The sequence below is a fragment of the Dendropsophus ebraccatus genome, chromosome 9 (genome assembly GCF_027789765.1).
Source record: "Dendropsophus ebraccatus isolate aDenEbr1 chromosome 9, aDenEbr1.pat, whole genome shotgun sequence".
In the NCBI taxonomy this organism is placed as follows: domain Eukaryota; kingdom Metazoa; phylum Chordata; class Amphibia; order Anura; family Hylidae; genus Dendropsophus; species Dendropsophus ebraccatus.
The window spans coordinates 81,789,421-81,811,682 of record NC_091462.1 but is presented as its reverse complement, the minus strand read 5'-3'; the positions used below and the strand labels follow the sequence as shown (position 1 = coordinate 81,811,682).

Below are 22,262 nucleotides of genomic sequence, written 5' to 3'. Positions count from 1 at the left end.
TAAAAGAAAATTTACCAACTTCATGCTCATGTATTTAAGGGCTATCTTGCTGTGAAACATGTCAAAAAGTGGAAGCTGTGAAACCCTTTTTCCTTCATAGACTGACCAGCTGGAGTGCGGCTCAGCTTTCTTACTCTTTCCACATGCTTCTATTATACCTGGGAAACCAAAGAACTGTTGGGCTTTAAACACAGTGAGCCGACTGCTTTTGTTTCTATGTACATACCCTTTAAGTATTAATAAGAAAACTGGATTCCCTGATCAAGGCTAAATGTGCTGGTTACTAACCACTGGTCCACAATATGCATACCCTGCAGCATCTGCTGCTAAAGAATGCCACAGAGATATCTAGGGCAAATATTCAATGAGAAATAAAATTGGGGAGAAGCATACAACCCCCCCCCCAACTTCTCTACTAGGGTCCTTTTATCCAAGACACATTGTCCACCAGTGGTGGAAAGAAGGTGCTGGGGTCCACCCAGATGACCTTTTACTTCACCCCTGACTAGTCTGTAATCTGTGTATTATAGCTAGCTGGTAAGAGAGCCTTTTCCTTTATTTATGCTGATTCGGGCAGTATGAAACGGTTCCCATTACTGAGAAGTTGGTTACTGTACAGTTGTAAAAGATTAACTATATGTTCATCCTGTAGTTCTGTGAAAGCCTTAAAGGAGAAGTCCGACGGAAATTTTTATTAAAGTATTGTATTGTCCCCCCAAAAGTTATACAAATCCCCAATATACACTTATTACGGGAAATGCTTATAAACTGCTTTTTTTCTCTGCACTTACTACTGCATCAAGGCTTCACTTCCTGGGTAAAATGGTGATGTCACGACCCGACTACCAGAGCTGTGCAGGCTGTGGCTGCTGGAGAGGATGATGGCAGGGGGACACAGGGCACTGGAGGGACACTGAGCATCCCTCTGCCATCATCCTCATGTGCATGTCCCGTAATAAGTGTATATTGGTGATTTGTATAACTTTTGGGGGGCAATACAGCACTTAAATAAAAATTTTCACCAGACTTCTCCTTTAAAAGTTCTCATCTTCTAAAAAAATATCACTTTTATTTCCTGAACCCATCTGAACATTAAAATAGGTATACAGTCAGTCAATTATGTTGATAAAATAGAATTTTTGAAGACGAAAAAACCCTGAAAACAGGTGTAATAAATATATAAAGTCCTGTCAGTCAAAGCTGCCTTCCTAGCTTAACCGACTAATGGGGGGGCTTCTTACCAGTTAATCCACATCACAGTGTTAGGAGGGACATGTTGTGTGGCTCAGCTATACCTGTGCATTGTACATACATAGGATGCAGATGGAAGTGGCCTGCTACCAGGACTACATGGGTCCAGAGGAGATCAGGACAATCCGCAAGACAGAAAAATCTTTTTTCCACAATGCTGGGTTTGATCGACAGGTCTCTCCCAATTTGTGTATAGGAAAAGCTCTATTAATCACGCCCACAGGTGGGCAAGGAGAAGCCGGCTGAATGCTCCTTGATGACTTATCGCTGCTATGAACTAGCCTGGCCCGGCTTTATGCTATCTGTGATTTAAAGTAACAGATCTCCAACACCAGTTTTATTTCCACTAATAACATCCCACTTATTCCCAACAGACAGTATAGGTTCCGTGTGTACGCACCTTGGCCATAAATAAAGCTTTCTGACAAACAGGTTTCTCATTACGCGTTCCACTTGGCAGAAACCAGTCTGAAAGGAGACTGGATTGTCCGTGAAAGCTTTAATGAAGCCCTGCTTGTTCTTTTGCCGATATAAGCGCAGTATAAAGGCTTCCTGGCAGGACTCCATAATCTTGTGTGCCTTATACACAAGGATACCTGAATAAAAGCAGAAGGGTAACTATGCAGATATCACATGGTAGATGATTAAAAGACACCATGCTGTCCTAGATTATTAAAAGCTGTAGAAGGTGTCCAAGCTGTCAGCCTTGTATTTACTAACCTTACCAATTGTATACATGAAATGACTAAGGCTGGGTCCACACTACGTTTTTGCAATCCATTTTTGCAAAAAAAAAAAAAAAAGTATGAAAAACGGATGCAGTTATGTGCATCCATTTTGATCCGTTTTTCCATTGACTTCCATTATAAAAAAACAAACAAAAAAAAAAAAACCGATCAAAGCACGTCCGTTTTTTTAAACGTACACAAAAATGTGGCTGACCTTACTTTTGTGTTAAAAGTTAAGTCAATGGAAAAATGGTTCTAAACGGTTGCACACAACTGCATCCATTTTTTCCATCCGTTTTCCATCCCTTTTTTTGCTAAAACGGCTGAAAAAAAAACGGATTGCAAAAGCGTAGAGTGAACCTAGCCTAAGGTTACTTTTGATAGCATTTGTCTATTAGGTAGCACAGAAATAGTCTAAAAGGTCCAAGCAATCTTGAAGTTAAAGAGAATGTACCATTATTATTATTATTTTTTAAATGCCACCCGATTCCCGCAATCGGCACTGTTTTCTTCTTGTGCACCAGCCTGCTCTATGCACTGGAGACAGGCCCGATGCCCCCAGTGCTCAGATATCCCCTCTCCTCTGTGACACGGCCATGCTTGATTCTAATGTAGGCGCATCACCGAGAGGAGGGGATATTGTAAAACTGGGGCACCAGGCCTGCTTTCATTGCATGGAGATCACCAATGCAGAAGAATAAAACAGCGCCAAGCGCCCTCGCCAGCAAGTTAGTGAGAAAAAAAATTCAATACTCCTCATGGTACATTCACTTTAAAGAAGAGATATAAGCATGTTCATTCAAATGCTAAAGAAACTGCCTTGCATCAAACTATAAGTTTGTGTTCCCACATGCAGGTATTTAGCTGCAATTATTAAATACAAAGCCAGGAACAGATCATAAGTGGAGGATACTTACAAGGGAAAGAATAAGGGCTCTATTACACAGGACGATTGTCGTGGGAAAAATCGCTATATCGTTCGAATTTAAACGATAACAGTTCTGTGTAAATGCAGGCAACGATCGAAAAACTGTGTGTTGTTTATCCCTAATTGTTTGCTGTAATTCCACATTCTTTCACTCGAGTTCCACATTTGTTCACTTATTGTTCAGTGTAATTGCACATTGTTCATTGTTTTGCTAGGATCAGAAGGAGTAAATGATCATAGTAACGATCGTAGTAACGTTCGTAACTAATGACCATCGTTCTGTGTAATATGGTGAACGATTTTAGGTTAATGATAAACAAATGTGAAACTTAAGTGAACGAATGTGGAATTACAGTGAACGATTAGCAAAAACTTACCAATAATTTTAGGTTCAGATCTAAAGCAACGACACAAGAACGATTTTTTAATCGCTGCCTGCAATTACACAGAATGATTATCGTTTAAATTCAAACGATATAACGATTTTCCGCACGATAATCGTCCCGTGTAATAGGGCCCTAAGGCTTCTCTTTTCTAAGGAAAGGCTGAGGCTTCTCTTCATGAATACATTACAAACACAGTAGTTAAGAATTCAGGTCAAGCAAAGCATGAGTTAAATATAAGACATAACAAATGAATAAACCAGGAACTTTGATGACATCTAGTGGTGGAAGTGGGATACGGCAGGGTTTACATGCAGTATTTTAGCCAAAACCAGAAGTAGAACAATCACAGAAAAAAAACACTCCTGATTTTGGATAAAAATACTGACCAAAGTTCAACAACAGGCTAAGGTATATCATATATATATATATATATATATATATATATATATATATATATATATATATATATAGTGTCATGCTGTAGAATTTGGAGACCATTTTTATTTTTAAAATGTATAAAGTTAAGTGACAGTAATAATTATCACTATAAAGAAATGGTGCAGTTTTTTTTGCATGGGATTATTGCACTGTAAAGCTGGCCATAGAACTCCAATAAATGACAGGAGAGCGATCGTTCAGCCGTCAGTTATGGCCCCCATCTGGCCCCTGTGTCAAGCCGAACTTGCTTGTGTATGGGGAGCAGTGTTCCTGTAGCTCTGGCTGCAGCTTATCTCTCCCAGAACAGAGGTGTTGGGCAGTTATTTTCCATCACACCTCACCCCTATCTCCACCAACATCATCTGTCAAAGGACAGCTGGGAAAGCCCCATACACCTCATAGTGGCGGGGATGGCTGACTGAAGTATAAGGTATATGGGGACCTAAAGTGAACAAAAATTAGCAGAGAAGCTTTTCTGCAAACAAAAAGCAACAGAGAAAACACTGGAGGTTCTAGCTATGATGCCTACACAATTGTGCACGCAGCTCTGGAATATAATATATAGGGTTAGAAGTAAACATATTTACAAAGTGATTTTTTAATGTATATAAATATATATTATTTTATGTATATAAATATAAATATTTTGAAATCCAATGAAAAATAGAATTCTGGTGAATTATGCATTAGTAAAAATAGCCTATTGGTCTCCTAATTTGGAGCAGAGCCTATGTGTATTCTGCCAGGCTCTACCGCTTGCATGTAACTCAGTAGGTACTATAGTTCTAACCCAGTTAATAGCGGTGATCATTGTTATTGTAGTGGTTTCTATCATTATTCCATTGAAGAATCCCTTAAATGTCTCTCTTTCTAAAACCTATAAATCAAGAAGCTTGCCATAACTTGGGCAAAGCATTTAACGGGGTTGGCCACTTTATAAAAAAATTGCTCAGTGTACAGTATTAGTAAGTGTACTCACTGTATATACTGACAGCAGCTCCCTGTGTACCTCATAGAGCTAAAATCAGACTCCTCTCCTCCATGCTGTACTGTTCAGCTCTGTGGTGCGTTTGTGCACAAAATGGCCGACATGGACCATGCGCTGCCCCCCAGTGTCCACCACTGAGCCCCTATATGCCTATGGAGAACACTGGGGGCGGGGCATGGTCACATGCTCCTCCATGTCAGACATCTTATGGACAGAATCACCACAGAGCAGGACAGCACAGCCTGGAGGAGGGGAGTCTGATATTAGCTCTATGTTGTACACAGGGAACTGCTGTCAGTAAGTAACGTGAATACATTTACTTATACTACAAACAAAACAATTTTACTATAAAGTGGCCAACCCCTTTATTTATTTCTGTTCAGTACTATGTCTCTTCTTGGAGCAAAGATGGAGCTTTCTACTGTTCTTTATGAATAAGAATCATAAAATGTGGTGTAATAAGTGTCGCCCATTTACACGCTAAGAATTTATGAGCAGGATTTGATGAATCTGACACCCCTTATATATGTGATCACTTGTGCTGCCCCTTGCCAGGTGCTGTAGAATACTGGTCTATGTGGACCCTTGTAGCACTTACCAGTTATCAGGTTGGCAGGAATCCTATCGGTGAGAAAATCAACCACAAGGATGCGACTAGTGACAAACAGTACACCACCCTGTGTGTATACATCATAGCGTTCATTGCTGCCAACCTCATTGGTGATAATACGTGGCAAATGGGCGACTCCTTCTGATCTCATCTGTTCAATCAGATACTCCTGAAAAGATGATGATGATGCAAGGTTACTTAATGGTACATTACTGCAGCACCTGGGGCCTTACTGATGTGGTCATTATGTAAAGCTTTCTTTTCACATTCACAATATTATTTTGCATGAAAAGTATGGCCATTACACGGAAATAAATCCAGCATCTCATACTGAAGAAATTCTGATACTAATTCCTAATGTCCAATAGAAAAAACAAATGAAAACTGTGAATTCTACACAACCAGACTGAGCAGAAAGATCATCAGTGGGTTAAAAATAAGTAATAAAAGATATGTTTTTGTATTGATCTTATGCTTGGGCTTTGCTCCCTAATGGTATAATAACCCACTAGTTACATATGAGGTCCCATTAATGCCGGATGTGCTGACGTGGTGGCATGGTTGCTGTAAAATGGGAAAACAACAAGGAAAATGTAAAAATTGTCAGAGAACAATTCCCTTTAAATGTGCCTGTCATTAAGAAAAACTTTTGACAAGGCACAGCTGAGAAACAGGAGATCAAGAAAATGAGCAGGGCGAAGCAGGCAGCACTGCGCTTCACCTCCTAGCTGTCAGTCATCTCCATCCAGTGACCTAATAGACCTATAGAGCCGCCTGGACAAAGATCTTTGCGAGCCAGGGAGTGAAATGTGCTTCTTCTGATCAATGTTGAGACCCAGACCGATCAAAACAATTGAAATGTCCCTGTGATATGTCAAATTTTTTTTCTTAAAGAAGAAGTCCAGCAACATTTTTTATAAAAGGATTTCATTTCCCGTAATAAGTGGATATTGGGGATTTTTATAACTTTTGGGGGGCAACACAATATTGTAATAAAAAATTTCGCCGGACTTCTCCTTTAATGACAGCGCCTATTGAAACTCCATTATGGTATCCATTAGATGCACAACCTAGTACTGTGACTGCTACTGGGCCCAGAGGAAGAGGGGGCTGTACATCTAGTGGTGTAGTTGTAACATTTAGAAAAGGTCACATTTTCATAGTAGTAGTGGAGCAGAGACACACAATGAAGTGCCCACCTGATATTTGAGGATACTAACCACCACGTATGTGAAGTGCAGTACGAACACTGACCACCACGTATGTAAAGTGCAGTACGAACACTGACCACCACGTATGTAAAGTGCAGTACGAACACTGACCACCACGTATGTAAAGTGCAGTACGAACACTGACCACCACGTATGTAAAGTGCAGTACGAACACTGACCACCACGTATGTAAAGTGCAGTACGAACACTGACCACCACGTATGTAAAGTGCAGTACGAACACTGACCACCACGTATGTAAAGTGCAGTACGAACACTGACCACCACGTATGTAAAGTGCAGTACGAACACTGACCACCACGTATGTAAAGTGCAGTACGAACACTGACCACCACGTATGTAAAGTGCAGTACGAACACTGACCACCACGTATGTAAAGTGCAGTACGAACACTGACCACCACGTATGTAAAGTGCAGTACGAACACTGACCACCACGTATGTAAAGTGCAGTACGAACACTGACCACCACGTATGTAAAGTGCAGTACGAACACTGACCACCACGTATGTAAAGTGCAGTACGAACACTGACCACCACGTATGTAAAGTGCAGTACGAACACTGACCACCACGTATGTAAAGTGCAGTACGAACACTGACCACCACGTATGTAAAGTGCAGTACGAACACTGACCACCACGTATGTAAAGTGCAGTACGAACACTGACCACCACGTATGTAAAGTGCAGTACGAACACTGACCACCACGTATGTAAAGTGCAGTACGAACACTGACCACCACGTATGTAAAGTGCAGTACGAACACTGACCACCACGTATGTAAAGTGCAGTACGAACACTGACCACCATGTATGTAAAGTGCAGTACTAATACTGACCACCATGTATGTAAAGTGCAGTATGAATACTGACCACCATGTAAGTAAAGTGCAGTATGAATACTGACCACCATGTGTGTGAAAAGTTGTATGAATAAAATGGCAGAAGAGTGGTTTATCTAGCAGTGCATACAGACATTACCTCCTCTGCAGTATTGGTATTTAGCACCAGCACCAAGTTACCAGGATCACAATAAAGCTTCAAGAAATTCTGCAGGATTCGATCAATACCAAGTCCACGAGCAGTGATGACAAGTCCATCCTCATGAAAGAGGTCAAGGAAGATCTGATTTTCATATTCCAGGAGGGGAGCCATTGACATATCTTATCTGGGTATCCAATGTTTAGTTGTTTCACTACAGAGACAGGGAGATTAGGAGGCAAGGCTCATCACAAGGGTGGATCTTCAGTATCTAGAAGCAAGACAGGTATGTGTCAGCATTTGCAGCATTACTGTAAACACACTACCAAATTATTTTAATACAGAAATAGTGTAAATCTGCTATGTATGACATAAATGGCACCATGTTACTGAATAATGAAAGTGTGTGCCAAGCAGGGGACCTACCTCTATCATGTCAATGTAGCCTAATAGGTTGTTGTAATGCTTGTTTAGACTTCTGTACATTAAGTCTTAAGCCCCTATTACACAGGTTGATCGGGAGGAGAAAGCGAGTGCCAGCCTGTCAGATCGGCGCTCACTTGCTCCTCGTTCTCAGCTCACTGCCAGCGCCATTACATGCTCTAACAGTGGCGGGTCACAGCGGGGAAGAGCAGGGAGTTGCAGGAGGGGCTCCCTGGATGATCTTTAGATTGCCCAGGGAGTCCATAGGAAATATCGACAGTCTGCTGCGGCCACTACACGGAGAGACGGCCAGGACAGGATCGTGTATTTCGGCTGATCTTTGCCTTTTAACAGGAGCTATTACACGGCCGATAATCGCTTAGTGTAATAGGGCCTTAAATCCTAACGATTTACTGAAATGCACTGAATGAAGTGATGCTGATGCTAAGGATCTTTTCTGTATAAACCTCAGACTGCTTAAAGTTTATGACACCCTGATCTTTTGTATCAAGGAGTGTCAATCACTGTAAGGGCCAATAAATCGCATCAGACCATATGGGGATACTAAACATGAATCATAATCACAGATGGAATCGTCCTATAAAACGTAACCTTTAGGGTATAAACCCACACACCGTATATGCAGCGTATTTACTGCTGCGATACGCAGCAAACTCGCAGCAGACTCGCAGCAGATTAGATCTAAATAACTGAACACAGCATCAAATCTGTACCAACAAATCTGCTGCGTATTTGTTGCATATCTGCTGCGTATAAGGTGTGTGGGTTTATACCCTTAATGGTAAAATTAAAAGCTTCAAACACACCTATCGTGTACACCACATCTACTATAAAGAAAATTACGCCCAAAATGCCTCAGTGTATACATATGCTTACACCAGATGACGTTAAACAGGTACTGACCCTTGTATACTGTACATCTGTCACAAAGCAATAATCACAGTGATATCTGCGAACAAGATTACGTTTTATAGGAGAATTCCATCTGTGATTATGAACCAAAGAGAGTCAGACATGTTTTTAATACATTACTTTAATACTTTGTAGAATAACTATTAAAAAAGGTAGGTTCTTTTTCAGATTTTCACTTCCCTAGACTGGCAGCAGTAAGGGGCAGCAGCCCCCTCTGCTGCCGCCAGCATTTGGGCCCTATTACATGGAGCGATAATCTGCCGATTTGATCGGCGCGAGTTTACATTAATGATCGGCCATGTGCCAAGAACTGCAGGGCTATCAAATCCCTGCAGTTCCGGATCCCATTCCCTCCATGTCCTGTTTATTCTTATTTACAGTACTGGGGAGGAGTAGTTGCCCGACGCGATCGCTGTGTCCTGCAGTCACTGTACAGAGAGCAGTGATTGCTATTACCGTAGTTGTAGTAGAAGCAGAGCAGGCAGAGGCAGCCTCGTCCACTCTGTGACCCTGTTCTGCATATCACTGTATGGCAGCACTAGATCAGAGCAGGGGATCGGGAGCTGCAGAGCTTTGATAGCTCTGCAGTTCCCGACACAAACGTTGTGGGAAGCAGAGGGGGCCGTGCCTCTCCTTACTGCTGACAGTCAACAGAAGTGCAAATATGAACTTTTGATAAAGTTATATTACAAAGTAATAACTTTATCAAAGCCATGTATTAAAAACCTATTTTTAGTCACCGGAGGTAAGTATTATTGTGATGGTTAGAGAAGGGCAAAGAGTCTAATTACTTTTCCTAAAGGTTTTAGTTTAATGTAAAGTCCACCTTGAGTATATAGAGGTGGCTGTACACCTCCAATATTTATGTCTCCCGTCCTCCCCATAAACTTGAGCATTCAGCATGGCCGAACCTTGTATTCTCTACGGAGAGAAGAGACGTAAGCCGCAGCCAGAAAACTCAGGTGCCAGCTTCTCTTTCTGAAAACAAAGGGATCAGGAAGCGAAATTCCATCCCATTGGGTCCTCCCGAGTCTCTACAAACAGATGCCAGCGGAGACTCCAGAGGAACCCATACAATTAATACTGACAGCTTAACCTGCCGGCAGTGGCGGGTGCGCCCGACATTAGTATAAACTGTAAAGGCACCTTCACACATGCTTCTGCAGACTAAACTGGGATGAGATCATTTTCTTACATACAAGGGTAATCCTTCATATTTCTTGTGGATTCCCTGGTTACGCAGTCAGAACTTTCTCAGTTTTCTAGTGATGACACCTGCTGCATTCCGAAACGGATGATGCTGAAAAAGGTGACAATAAATATTATAACATACATTACCCTCCCAATATTGTCAGGTGTGAATGAGACCCTAAAAGGGTATTCTCACCTCAATAATAAACCCATGGCATAACAAACTGATCAGTAGGAACAAAGCACCGGCACCCCTGTTGATCCTGGGAATGGTGGAAGATTTTCCTCTGAATGAATGGAGTGCACAGCCTGGAGGCCCCAAACAGAATGCCTGGCGCCCTGATCACATGTGGGTGCTACAGTCCATTAATTTGGGGAACAACTTTCCATTCTTATTGGGAATGGTGAGGGTCCCAGCAGTCAGACCCCCACAGACCCCAGCAAAGACCCCATATATTAGATAGACAAGATATCTGGCAGATGTTTGGAGCCAAAGCCAAGAATGGAGTTAAAAGAGGAGAAATCTCAGTCTTTCCTTTATGACCTGTTCTCTGTTTATAGTCTATTCCTGGCTTTGGTGGCAAAAATCTGTCAGATATACGTGAGTGTAAAAGGACCCTAATGCCCCTATTCCACAGGTTGTTTAGAGGAGCAAACGAGCGCTCTCAGCGCTCGTTTGCTCCTCGTTCCCCGCTCGCTGCTGCCGCCGCTATTCAGCGCCGCTGCAGCGAGCGGGTGAGTGCGGGAGGGGCGGCGGGGAGCTGCGGGGGGGCTGCCCGGGGGATCGCTGATCGTCCGGGCAGCCCATAGGATATAGCAGCGTCTGCTGCCGATGCTCCTATTCAACGGAGCGACGGCAGCAGATCGCTGCTATATCAGTTGCTTGTTTTTCAACATGTTGAAAAACAAGCGACTGCAACGATCAGCCGACATGAACGATTGCACTCTATTCCACCGGACGATTATCGTCCGTAGAGGCCGATATCGGCCGAATACGAACGATAGTCGTTCCGTGGAATAGGGCCTTAAGAGCAGCTGTCACTGAGGAAATCAAGGCTGTCCATACCATGCTACATCTATATGGCCAGATGTGTCTAAAACCAGCTGATTGTCATCGTTCATAGTGAAAGAGGGCAGCTATACAGACATCCCAGCACTGAGCATTCAGAACATCCTCCTATAGGGTGAGAGGGCGGCTATACAGACATCCCAGCACTGAGCATTCAGAACATCCTCCTATAGGGTGAGAGGGCGGCTATACAGACATCCCAGCACTGAGCATTCAGAACATCCTCCTATAGGGTGAGAGGGCAGCTATACAGACATCCCAGCACTGAGCACACAGCACATCCTCCTATAGGGTGAGAGGGCAGCTATACAGACATCCCAGCACTGAGCATACACAGCACATTCTCCAATAGGGTGAGAGGGCGGCTATACAGACATCCCAGCACTGAGCATACAGAACATCCTCCTATAGGGTGAGAGGACAACTATACAGACATCCCAGCACTGAGCATACACAGCACATACTCCTATAGGGTGAGAGGGCAGCTATACAGACATGCCAGCACTGAGAACACAGCACATTCTCCTATAGGGTAAGAGGGCAGCTATACAGACATGCCAGCACTGAGAACACAGCACATTCTCCTATAGGGTGAGAGGGCAGCTATACAGACATCCCAGCACTGAGCATACAGCACATCCTCCTATAGGGTGAGAGGGCAGCTATACAGACATCCCAGCAATGAGCATACAGCACATACACTATAGGGTGAGAGGGCGGCTATACAGACATCCCAGCACTGAGCATACAGCACATCCTCCTATAGGGTGAGAGGGCAGCTATACAGACATCCCAGCACCGAGCATACAGCACATACACTATAGGGTGAGAGGGCAGCTATACAGACAACCCAGCACTGAGCATACAGCACATCCTCCTATAGGGTGAGAGGGCAGCTATACAGACATCCCAGCACTGGGCATACAGCACATACACTATAGGGTGAGAGGGCGGCTATACAGACATCCCAGCACTGAGCACACAGCACATACTCCTATAGGGTGAGAGGGCGGCTATACAGACATCCCAGCACCGAGCATACAGCACATCCTCCTATAGGGTGAGAGGGCAGCTATACAGACATCCCAGCACTGGGCATACAGCACATACACTATAGGGTGAGAGGGCAGCTATACAGACATCCCAGCACTGAGCACACAGCACATCCTCCTATAGGGTGAGAGGGCAGCTATACAGACATGCCAGCACTGAGAACACAGCACATCCTCCTATAGGGTGAGAGGGCAGCTATACAGACATCCCAGCACAGAGCATACAGCACATCCTCCTATAGGGTGAGAGGGCAGCTATACAGACATCCCAGCACTGGGCATACAGCACATACACTATAGGGTGAGAGGGCGGCTATACAGACATCCCAGCACTGAGCACACACAGCACATCCTCCTATAGGGTGAGAGGGCAGCTATACAGACATGCCAGCACTGAGAACACAGCACATCCTCCTATAGGGTGAGAGGGCAGCTATACAGACATCCCAGCACTGAGCATACAGCACATCCTCCTATAGGGTGAGAGGGCAGCTATACAGACATCCCAGCACTGGGCATACAGCACATCCTCCTATAGGGTGAGAGGGCAGCTATACAGACATCCCAGCACTGAGCATACAGCACATCCTCCTATAGGGTGAGAGGGCAGCTATACAGACATCCCAGCACTGAGCACACAGCACATCCTCCTATAGGGTGAGAGGACAGCTATACAGACATCCCAGCACTAAGCATACACAGCACATCCTCCTATAGGGTGAGAGGGCAGCTATACAGACATCCCAGCACTGAGCACACACAGCACATCCTCCTATAGGGTGAGAGGGCAGCTATACAGACATGCCAGCACTGAGAACACAGCACATCCTCCTATAGGGTGAGAGGGCGGCTATACAGACATCCCAGCACTGAGCATACAGCACATCCTCCTATAGGGTGAGAGGGCAGCTATACAGACATCCCAGCACTGAGCATACAGCACATACACTATAGGGTGAGAGGGTGGCTATACAGACATCCCAGCACTGAGCATACAGCACATCCTCCTATAGGGTGAGAGGGCGGCTATACAGACATCCCAGCACTGAGCATACAGCACGTCCTCCTATAGGGTGAGAGGGCAGCTATACAGACATCCCAGCACTGAGCATACAGCACATCCTCCTATAGGGTGAGAGGGCAGCTATACAGACATCCCAGCACTGAGCATACAGCACATCCTCCTATAGGGTGAGAGGGCAGCTATACAGACATCCCAGCACTGAGCATACAGCACATCCTCCTATAGGGTGAGAGGGCAGCTATACAGACATCCCAGCACTGAGCACACAGCACATCCTCCTATAGGGTGAGAGGGCAGCTATACAGACATCCCAGCACTGAGCATACACAGCACATACACTATAGGGTGAGAGGGCAGCTATACAGACATCCCAGCACTGAGCATACAGCACATCCTCCTATAGGGTGAGAGGGCAGCTATACAGACATCCCAGCAATGAGCATACAGCACATACACTATAGGGTGAGAGGGCGGCTATACAGACATCCCAGCACTGAGCATACAGCACATCCTCCTATAGGGTGAGAGGGCAGCTATACAGACATCCCAGCACCGAGCATACAGCACATACACTATAGGGTGAGAGGGCGGCTATACAGACATCCCAGCACTGAGCACACAGCACATCCTCCTATAGGGTGAGAGGGCAGCTATACAGACATCCCAGCACTGAGCACACACAGCACATCCTCCTATAGGGTGAGAGGGCAGCTATACAGACATGCCAGCACTGAGAACACAGCACATCCTCCTATAGGGTGAGAGGGCGGCTATACAGACATCCCAGCACTGAGCACACAGCACATCCTCCTATAGGGTGAGAGGGCGGCTATACAGACATCCCAGCACTGAGCACACAGCACATCCTCCTATAGGGTGAGAGGGCAGCTATACAGACATCCCAGCACTGAGCACACAGCACATCCTCCTATAGGGTGAGAGGACAGCTATACAGACATCCCAGCACTAAGCATACACAGCACATCCTCCTATAGGGTGAGAGGGCAGCTATACAGACATCCCAGCACTGAGCACACAGCACATCCTCCTATAGGGTGAGAGGACAGCTATACAGACATCCCAGCACTAAGCATACACAGCACATCCTCCTATAGGGTGAGAGGGCAGCTATACAGACATCCCAGCACTGAGCACACACAGCACATCCTCCTATAGGGTGAGAGGGCAGCTATACAGACATGCCAGCACTGAGAACACAGCACATCCTCCTATAGGGTGAGAGGGCGGCTATACAGACATCCCAGCACTGAGCATACAGCACATCCTCCTATAGGGTGAGAGGGCAGCTATACAGACATCCCAGCACTGAGCATACAGCACATACACTATAGGGTGAGAGGGTGGCTATACAGACATCCCAGCACTGAGCATACAGCACATCCTCCTATAGGGTGAGAGGGCGGCTATACAGACATCCCAGCACTGAGCATACAGCACGTCCTCCTATAGGGTGAGAGGGCAGCTATACAGACATCCCAGCACTGAGCATACAGCACATCCTCCTATAGGGTGAGAGGGCAGCTATACAGACATCCCAGCACTGAGCATACAGCACATCCTCCTATAGGGTGAGAGGGCAGCTATACAGACATCCCAGCACTGAGCATACAGCACATCCTCCTATAGGGTGAGAGGGCAGCTATACAGACATCCCAGCACTGAGCACACAGCACATCCTCCTATAGGGTGAGAGGGCAGCTATACAGACATCCCAGCACTGAGCATACACAGCACATACACTATAGGGTGAGAGGGCAGCTATACAGACATCCCAGCACTGAGCATACAGCACATCCTCCTATAGGGTGAGAGGGCAGCTATACAGACATCCCAGCAATGAGCATACAGCACATACACTATAGGGTGAGAGGGCGGCTATACAGACATCCCAGCACTGAGCATACAGCACATCCTCCTATAGGGTGAGAGGGCAGCTATACAGACATCCCAGCACCGAGCATACAGCACATACACTATAGGGTGAGAGGGCGGCTATACAGACATCCCAGCACTGAGCACACAGCACATCCTCCTATAGGGTGAGAGGGCAGCTATACAGACATCCCAGCACTGAGCACACACAGCACATCCTCCTATAGGGTGAGAGGGCAGCTATACAGACATGCCAGCACTGAGAACACAGCACATCCTCCTATAGGGTGAGAGGGCGGCTATACAGACATCCCAGCACTGAGCACACAGCACATCCTCCTATAGGGTGAGAGGGCGGCTATACAGACATCCCAGCACTGAGCACACAGCACATCCTCCTATAGGGTGAGAGGGCAGCTATACAGACATCCCAGCACTGAGCACACAGCACATCCTCCTATAGGGTGAGAGGACAGCTATACAGACATCCCAGCACTAAGCATACACAGCACATCCTCCTATAGGGTGAGAGGGCAGCTATACAGACATCCCAGCACTGAGCATACACAGCACATTCTCCTATAGGGTGAGAGGGCAGCTATACAGACATCCCAGCACTGAGCACACAGCACATCCTCCTATAGGGTGAGAGGGCAGCTATACAGACATCCCAGCACTGGGCACACAGCACATCCTCCTATAGGGTGAGAGGGCGGCTATACAGACATCCCAGCACTGAGCACACAGCACATCCTCCTATAGGGTGAGAGGGCGGCTATACAGACATCCCAGCACTGAGCACACAGCACATATACTATAGGGTGAGAGGGCAGCTATACAGACATCCCAGCACCGAGCATACAGCACATCCTCCTATAGGGTGAGAGGGCAGCTATACAGACATCCCAGCACCGAGCATACAGCACATACACTATAGGGTGAGAGGGTGGCTATACAGACATCCCAGCACTGAGCACACAGCACATCCTCCTATAGGGTGAGAGGGCAGCTATACAGACATCCCAGCACTGAGCATACACAGCACATCCTCCTATAGGGTGAGAGGGCAGCTATACAGACATCCCAGCACTGAGCATACACAGCACATACTCCTATAGGGTGAGAGGGCGGCTATACAGACATCCCAGCACTGAGCATACAGCACATCCTCCTATAGGGTGAGAGGGCAGCTATACAGACATCCCAGCACTGAGCATACACAGCACATCCTCCTATAGGGTGAGAGGGCAGCTATACAGACATCCCAGCACTGAGCATACAGCACATACACTATAGGGTGAGAGGGCAGCTATACAGACATCCCAGCACTGAGCATACAGCACATACACTATAGGGTGAGAGGGCGGCTATACAGACATCCCAGCACTGAGCATACAGCACATCCTCCTATAGGGTGAGAGGGCAGCTATACAGACATCCCAGCACCGAGCACACAGCAAATCCTCCTATAGGGTGAGAGGGCGGCTATACAGACATCCCAGCACTGAGCATACACAGCACATCCTCCTATAGGGTGAGAGGGCGGCTATACAGACATCCCAGCACTGAGCATACACAGCACATACACTATAGGGTGAGAGGGCAGCTATACAGACATCCCAGCACTGAGCATACACAGCACATCCTCCTATAGGGTGAGAGGGCAGCTATACAGACATCCCAGCACTGAGCACACAGCACATACTCCTATAGGGTGAGAGGGCAGCTATACAGACATCCCAGCACTGAGCACACAGCACATACACTATAGGGTGAGAGGGCAGCTATACAGACATCCCAGCACTGAGCATACACAGCACATACACTATAGGGTGAGAGGGCAGCTATACAGACATCCCAGCACTGAGCATACAGCACATCCTCCTATAGGGTGAGAGGGCAGCTATACAGACATCCCAGCACTGAGCACACAGCACATACACTATAGGGTGAGAGGGCGGCTATACAGACATCCCAGCACTGAGCACACAGCACATACACTATAGGGTGAGAGGGCGGCTATACAGACATCCCAGCACTGAGCACACAGCACATACACTATAGGGTGAGAGGGCGGCTATACAGACATCCCAGCACTGAGCACACAGCACATACACTATAGGGTGAGAGGGCGGCTATACAGACATCCCAGCACTGAGCACACAGCACATCCTCCTATAGGGTGAGAGGGCAGCTATACAGACATCCCAGCACTGAGCACACAGCACATACTCCTATAGGGTGAGAGGGCGGTTATACAGACATCCCAGCACTGAGCATACAGCACATCCTCCTATAGGGTGAGAGGGCGGCTATACAGACATCCCAGCACTGAGCATACAGCACATACTCCTATAGGGTGAGAGGGCAGCTATACAGACATCCCAGCACTGAGCATACAGCACATCCTCCTATAGGGTGAAAGGGGAGCTATACAGACATCCCAGCACTGAGCATACAGCACATACACTATAGGGTGAGAGGGCAGCTATACAGACATCCCAGCACTGAGCATACAGCACATCCTCCTATAGGGTGAGAGGGCGGCTATACAGACATCCCAGCACTGAGCATACACTATAGGGTGAGAGGGCAGCTATACAGACATCCCAGCACTGAGCATACAGCACATCCTCCTATAGGGTGAGAGGGCAGCTATACAGACATCCCAGCACTGAGCATACAGCACATCCTCCTATAGGGTGAGAGGGCGGCTATACAGACATCCCAGCACTGAGCATACACAGCACATACACTATAGGGTGAGAGGGCGGCTATACAGACATCCCAGCACTGAGCATACAGCACATCCTCCTATAGGGTGAGAGGGCAGCTATACAGACATCCCAGCACTGAGCATACAGCACATCCTCCTATAGGGTGAGAGGGCGGCTATACAGACATCCCAGCACTGAGCATACACAGCACATACTCCTATAGGGTGAGAGGGCGGCTATACAGACATCCCAGCACTGAGCATACAGCACATACACTATAGGGTGAGAGGGCAGCTATACAGACATCCCAGCACTGAGCACACAGCACATACACTATAGGGTGAGAGGGCAGCTATACAGACATCCCAGCACTGAGCATACAGCACATACACTATAGGGTGAGAGGGCAGCTATACAGACATCCCAGCACTGAGCATACAGCACATCCTCCTATAGGGTGAGAGGGCAGCTATACAGACATCCCAGCACTGAGCACACAGCACATCCTCCTATAGGGTGAGAGGACAGCTATACAGACATCCCAGCACCGAGCATACAGCACATCCTCCTATAGGGTGAGAGGGCAGCTATACAGACATCCCAGCACTGAGCATACACAGCACATACACTATAGGGTGAGAGGGCGGCTATACAGACATCCCAGCACTGAGCATACAGCACATCCTCCTATAGGGTGAGAGGGCAGCTATACAGACATCCCAGCACTGAGCATACAGCACATCCTCCTATAGGGTGAGAGGGCGGCTATACAGACATCCCAGCACTGAGCACACAGCACATACTCCTATAGGGTGAGAGGGCAGCTATACAGACATCCCAGCACTGAGCACACAGCACATACACTATAGGGTGAGAGGGCGGCTATACAGACATCCCAGCACTGAGCATACAGCACATACACTATAGGGTGAGAGGGCAGCTATACAGACATCCCAGCACTGAGCACACAGCACATCCTCCTATAGGGTGAGAGGGCAGCTATACAGACATCCCAGCACTGAGCATACAGCACATCCTCCTATAGGGTGAGAGGGCAGCTATACAGACATCCCAGCACTGAGCATACAGCACATACACTATAGGGTGAGAGGGCAGCTATACAGACATCCCAGCACTGAGCACACAGCACATACACTATAGGGTGAGAGGGCAGCTATACAGACATCCCAGCACTGAGCATACAGCACATCCTCCTATAGGGTGAGAGGGCAGCTATACAGACATCCCAGCACTGAGCATACAGCACATACACTATAGGGTGAGAGGGCGGCTATACAGACATCCCAGCACTGAGCATACAGCACATCCTCCTATAGGGTGAGAGGGCAGCTATACAGACATCCCAGCACTGAGCATACAGCACATACACTATAGGGTGAGAGGGCAGCTATACAGACATCCCAGCACTGAGCATACAGCACATCCTCCTATAGGGTGAGAGGGCAGCTATACAGACATCCCAGCACTGAGCACACAGCACATACACTATAGGGTGAGAGGGCGGCTATACAGACATCCCAGCACTGAGCACACAGCACATCCTCCTATAGGGTGAGAGGGTGGCTATACAGACATCCCAGCACTGAGCACACAGCACATCCTCCTATAGGGTGAGAGGGCGGCTATACAGACATCCCAGCACTGAGCACACAGCACATCCTCCTATAGGGTGAGAGGGCAGCTATACAGACATCCCAGCACTGAGCATACAGCACATCCTCCTATAGGGTGAGAGGGCAGCTATACAGACATCCCAGCACCGAGCACACAGCACATCCTCTTATAGGGTGAGAGGGCGGCTATACAGACATCCCAGCACTGAGCACACAGCACATCCTCCTATAGGGTGAGAGGGCGGCTATACAGACATCCCAGCACTGAGCACACAGCACATCCTCCTATAGGGTGAGAGGGCAGCTATACAGACATCCCAGCACTGAGCACACAGCACATCCTCCTATAGGGTGAGAGGGCGGCTATACAGACATCCCAGCACTGAGCATACAGCACATACACTATAGGGTGAGAGGGCGGCTATACAGACATACAGCAATGTTCTCCGTGCTGTGGTTACAGAACTACAACTCCCATCATGCACCAGCAGGACTTGTAGTTCTTGGAGAAAACCGTGCTTCCTCCCCTCTCAGCAGGGCTCAGTGACTGCTTTATAGCCTGACACTTGCGGGCACACCAGCCGGGCACACTGCGGACACTACTAATACCTGACTGTCGCCTCCTCATCACGATGAAGGCTGAATCTAATGCACCGGAAGGAGCTGTGATGACGTCATGTGCATGTGACTAGTGTAGGCGGAGCTATGCTCAGTAGTGTTCCCGGGCTTCCTAGCAGCACAGGGAGCCGGTCAGTGTGGCCTGGGATTGCGCTGGGCTCCCGGCCTGTATATCGGGGATTTCTTCATAGTAGTGGGAGATGGTGCACAGGAAGTAACACACTCTGGCTGTATACTGTAATGTAATGGGATGTGATGTTCTGCAGGGGCCTGTGACTGTACTATAATGGGATGTTCTGCAGGGATAGGGGGGCTGTGACTGCTGTAACCTGAGTGATCTGTACATGGGACTGAATGATAGAGGAGGCTAAGGTTAGGGCAGTGATATTTACATGGGACTGTATCTTGGAGAAGTAGGAGAAGAGTGATCTTTACATGGGACTGTACGTTAGGGGAAGCTGAGGTGAGGGGCATGGTCTTTACATGGGACTGTATGTTAGGGGAAGCTGAGGTGAGGGGCATGGTCTTTACATGGGACTGTATGTTAGGGGAAGGTGAGGTGAGGGGCATAGTCTTTACATGGGACTGTATGTTAGGGGAAGGTGAGTGATCTTTACATGGGACTGTATGTTAGGGGAAGGTGAGGTGGGGGGCATGGTCTTTACATGGGACTGTACATTAGGGGAAGCAGAGGTGAGGGGCATGGTCTTTACATGGACTGTATGGTAGGGGAAGCTGAGGTGGGGGGCATGGTCTTTACATGGGACTGTATGTTAGGGGAAGCAGAGGTAAGGGGCATGGTCTTTACATGGGACTGTATGTTAGGGGAAGGTGAGTGATTTTTACATGGGACTGTACGTTAGGGGAAGCTGAGGTGGGGGGCATGGTCTTTACATGGGACTGTATGTTAGGGGAAGCAGAGGTAAGGGGCATGGTCTTTACATGGGACTGTATGTTAGGGGAAGGTGAGTGATCTTTACATGGGACTGTATGTTAGGGGGAGGTGAGGGGCATGGTCTTTACATGGGACTGTATGTTAGGGGAAGGTGAGGTGAGTGATCTTTACATGGGACTGTATGTTAGGGGAAGGTGAGGTGAGTGATCTTTACATGGGACTGTATGTTAGGGGAAGGTGAGGTGAGTGAACTTTACATGGGACTGTATGTTAGGAGAAGCTGAGGAGAGGGGCATGGTCTTTACATGGGACTGTACGTTAGGAGAAGCTGAGGTGAGGGGCATGGTCTTTACATGGGACTGTACGTTAGATGAGGCTGAGGTGAGGGGCATGGTCTTTACATGGGACTGTACGTTAGGGGAAGCAGAGGTGAGGGGCATGGTCTTTACATGGGACTGTATGGTAGGGGAAGCTGAGGTGGGGGGCATGGTCTTTACATGGGACTGTACGTTAGGGGAAGCAGAGGTGAGGGGCATGGTCTTTACATGGGACTGTATGGTAGGGGAAGCTGAAGTGGGGGGCATGGTCTTTACATGGGACTGTATGTTAGGGGAAGCTGACGTGGGGGGCATGGTCTTTACATGGGACTGTATGTTAGGGGAAGCTGAGGTGGGGGGCATGGTCTTTACATGGGACTGTATGTTAGGGGAAGCTGAGGTGGGGGGCATGGTCTTTACATGGGACTGTACGTTAGGGGAAACTGAGGTGGGGGGCATGGTCTTTACATGGGACTGTATGTTAGGGGAAGCTGAGGTGGGGGGCATGGTCTTTACATGGGACTGTATGTTAGGGGAAGCTGAGGTGAGGGGCATGGTTTCCTGCACGCTCTGCTCAGGGTACTGGCCTGCTGCTGCTCTCATCCACCATGCCTGGCACTTGCTTCTGTTTCTTGTGCCTTCTACTGCACAAAAAACGTAACGTAATTCAGACAACCCCTTTTAACCCTTCCATGGTGGCATAATTATTCAGACCGGGGGCCACGCCAGACATTGTGTGACAGTAGTAGAAGATAGTATAGAGCAGGAGTGTCAAACTGGCGGCACTGTAGCTGTTTCGCAACTAGAATTCCCATCATACCTAGATAACCAAAGCTTTGGCTGTCCAGGCCTTTTGGGCATTGTACATTTGCAACATCTGGAGGGGCTGCCTATGGTATACAGAATAAGGCTCCATTCTCCATAGCGCATGATCCTGAAGGGAACCAATCACCTA

General features: G+C 47.3%; 1 protein-coding gene across 3 annotated transcripts in view; it reads right to left on the bottom strand.

The window, feature by feature from the left end:
• Positions 1 to 20,145, bottom strand: part of ERCC4 (ERCC excision repair 4, endonuclease catalytic subunit) — a 39,238-nt gene extending 19,093 nt beyond the window's left edge. For 2 of the 3 annotated variants that reach the window (XM_069985415.1, XM_069985418.1), the window contains exons 1-5: positions 20,087 to 20,145; positions 10,097 to 10,197; positions 7,542 to 7,812; positions 5,318 to 5,498; positions 1,652 to 1,847 (exon numbers count right to left, since the gene is read on the bottom strand). In XM_069985415.1, the coding sequence (XP_069841516.1) occupies positions 1,652 to 1,847; positions 5,318 to 5,498; positions 7,542 to 7,721 (557 nt within the window). In that variant the 5' untranslated portion in view covers positions 7,722 to 7,812; positions 10,097 to 10,197; positions 20,087 to 20,145. Of the gene's footprint in view, positions 1 to 1,651; positions 1,848 to 5,317; positions 5,499 to 7,541; positions 7,813 to 10,092; positions 10,198 to 20,086 lie in introns of all 3 variants that reach the window. The other variant, XM_069985417.1, reaches the window with a different exon arrangement.
• Between the last annotated feature and the right edge of the window lie 2,117 nt (positions 20,146 to 22,262).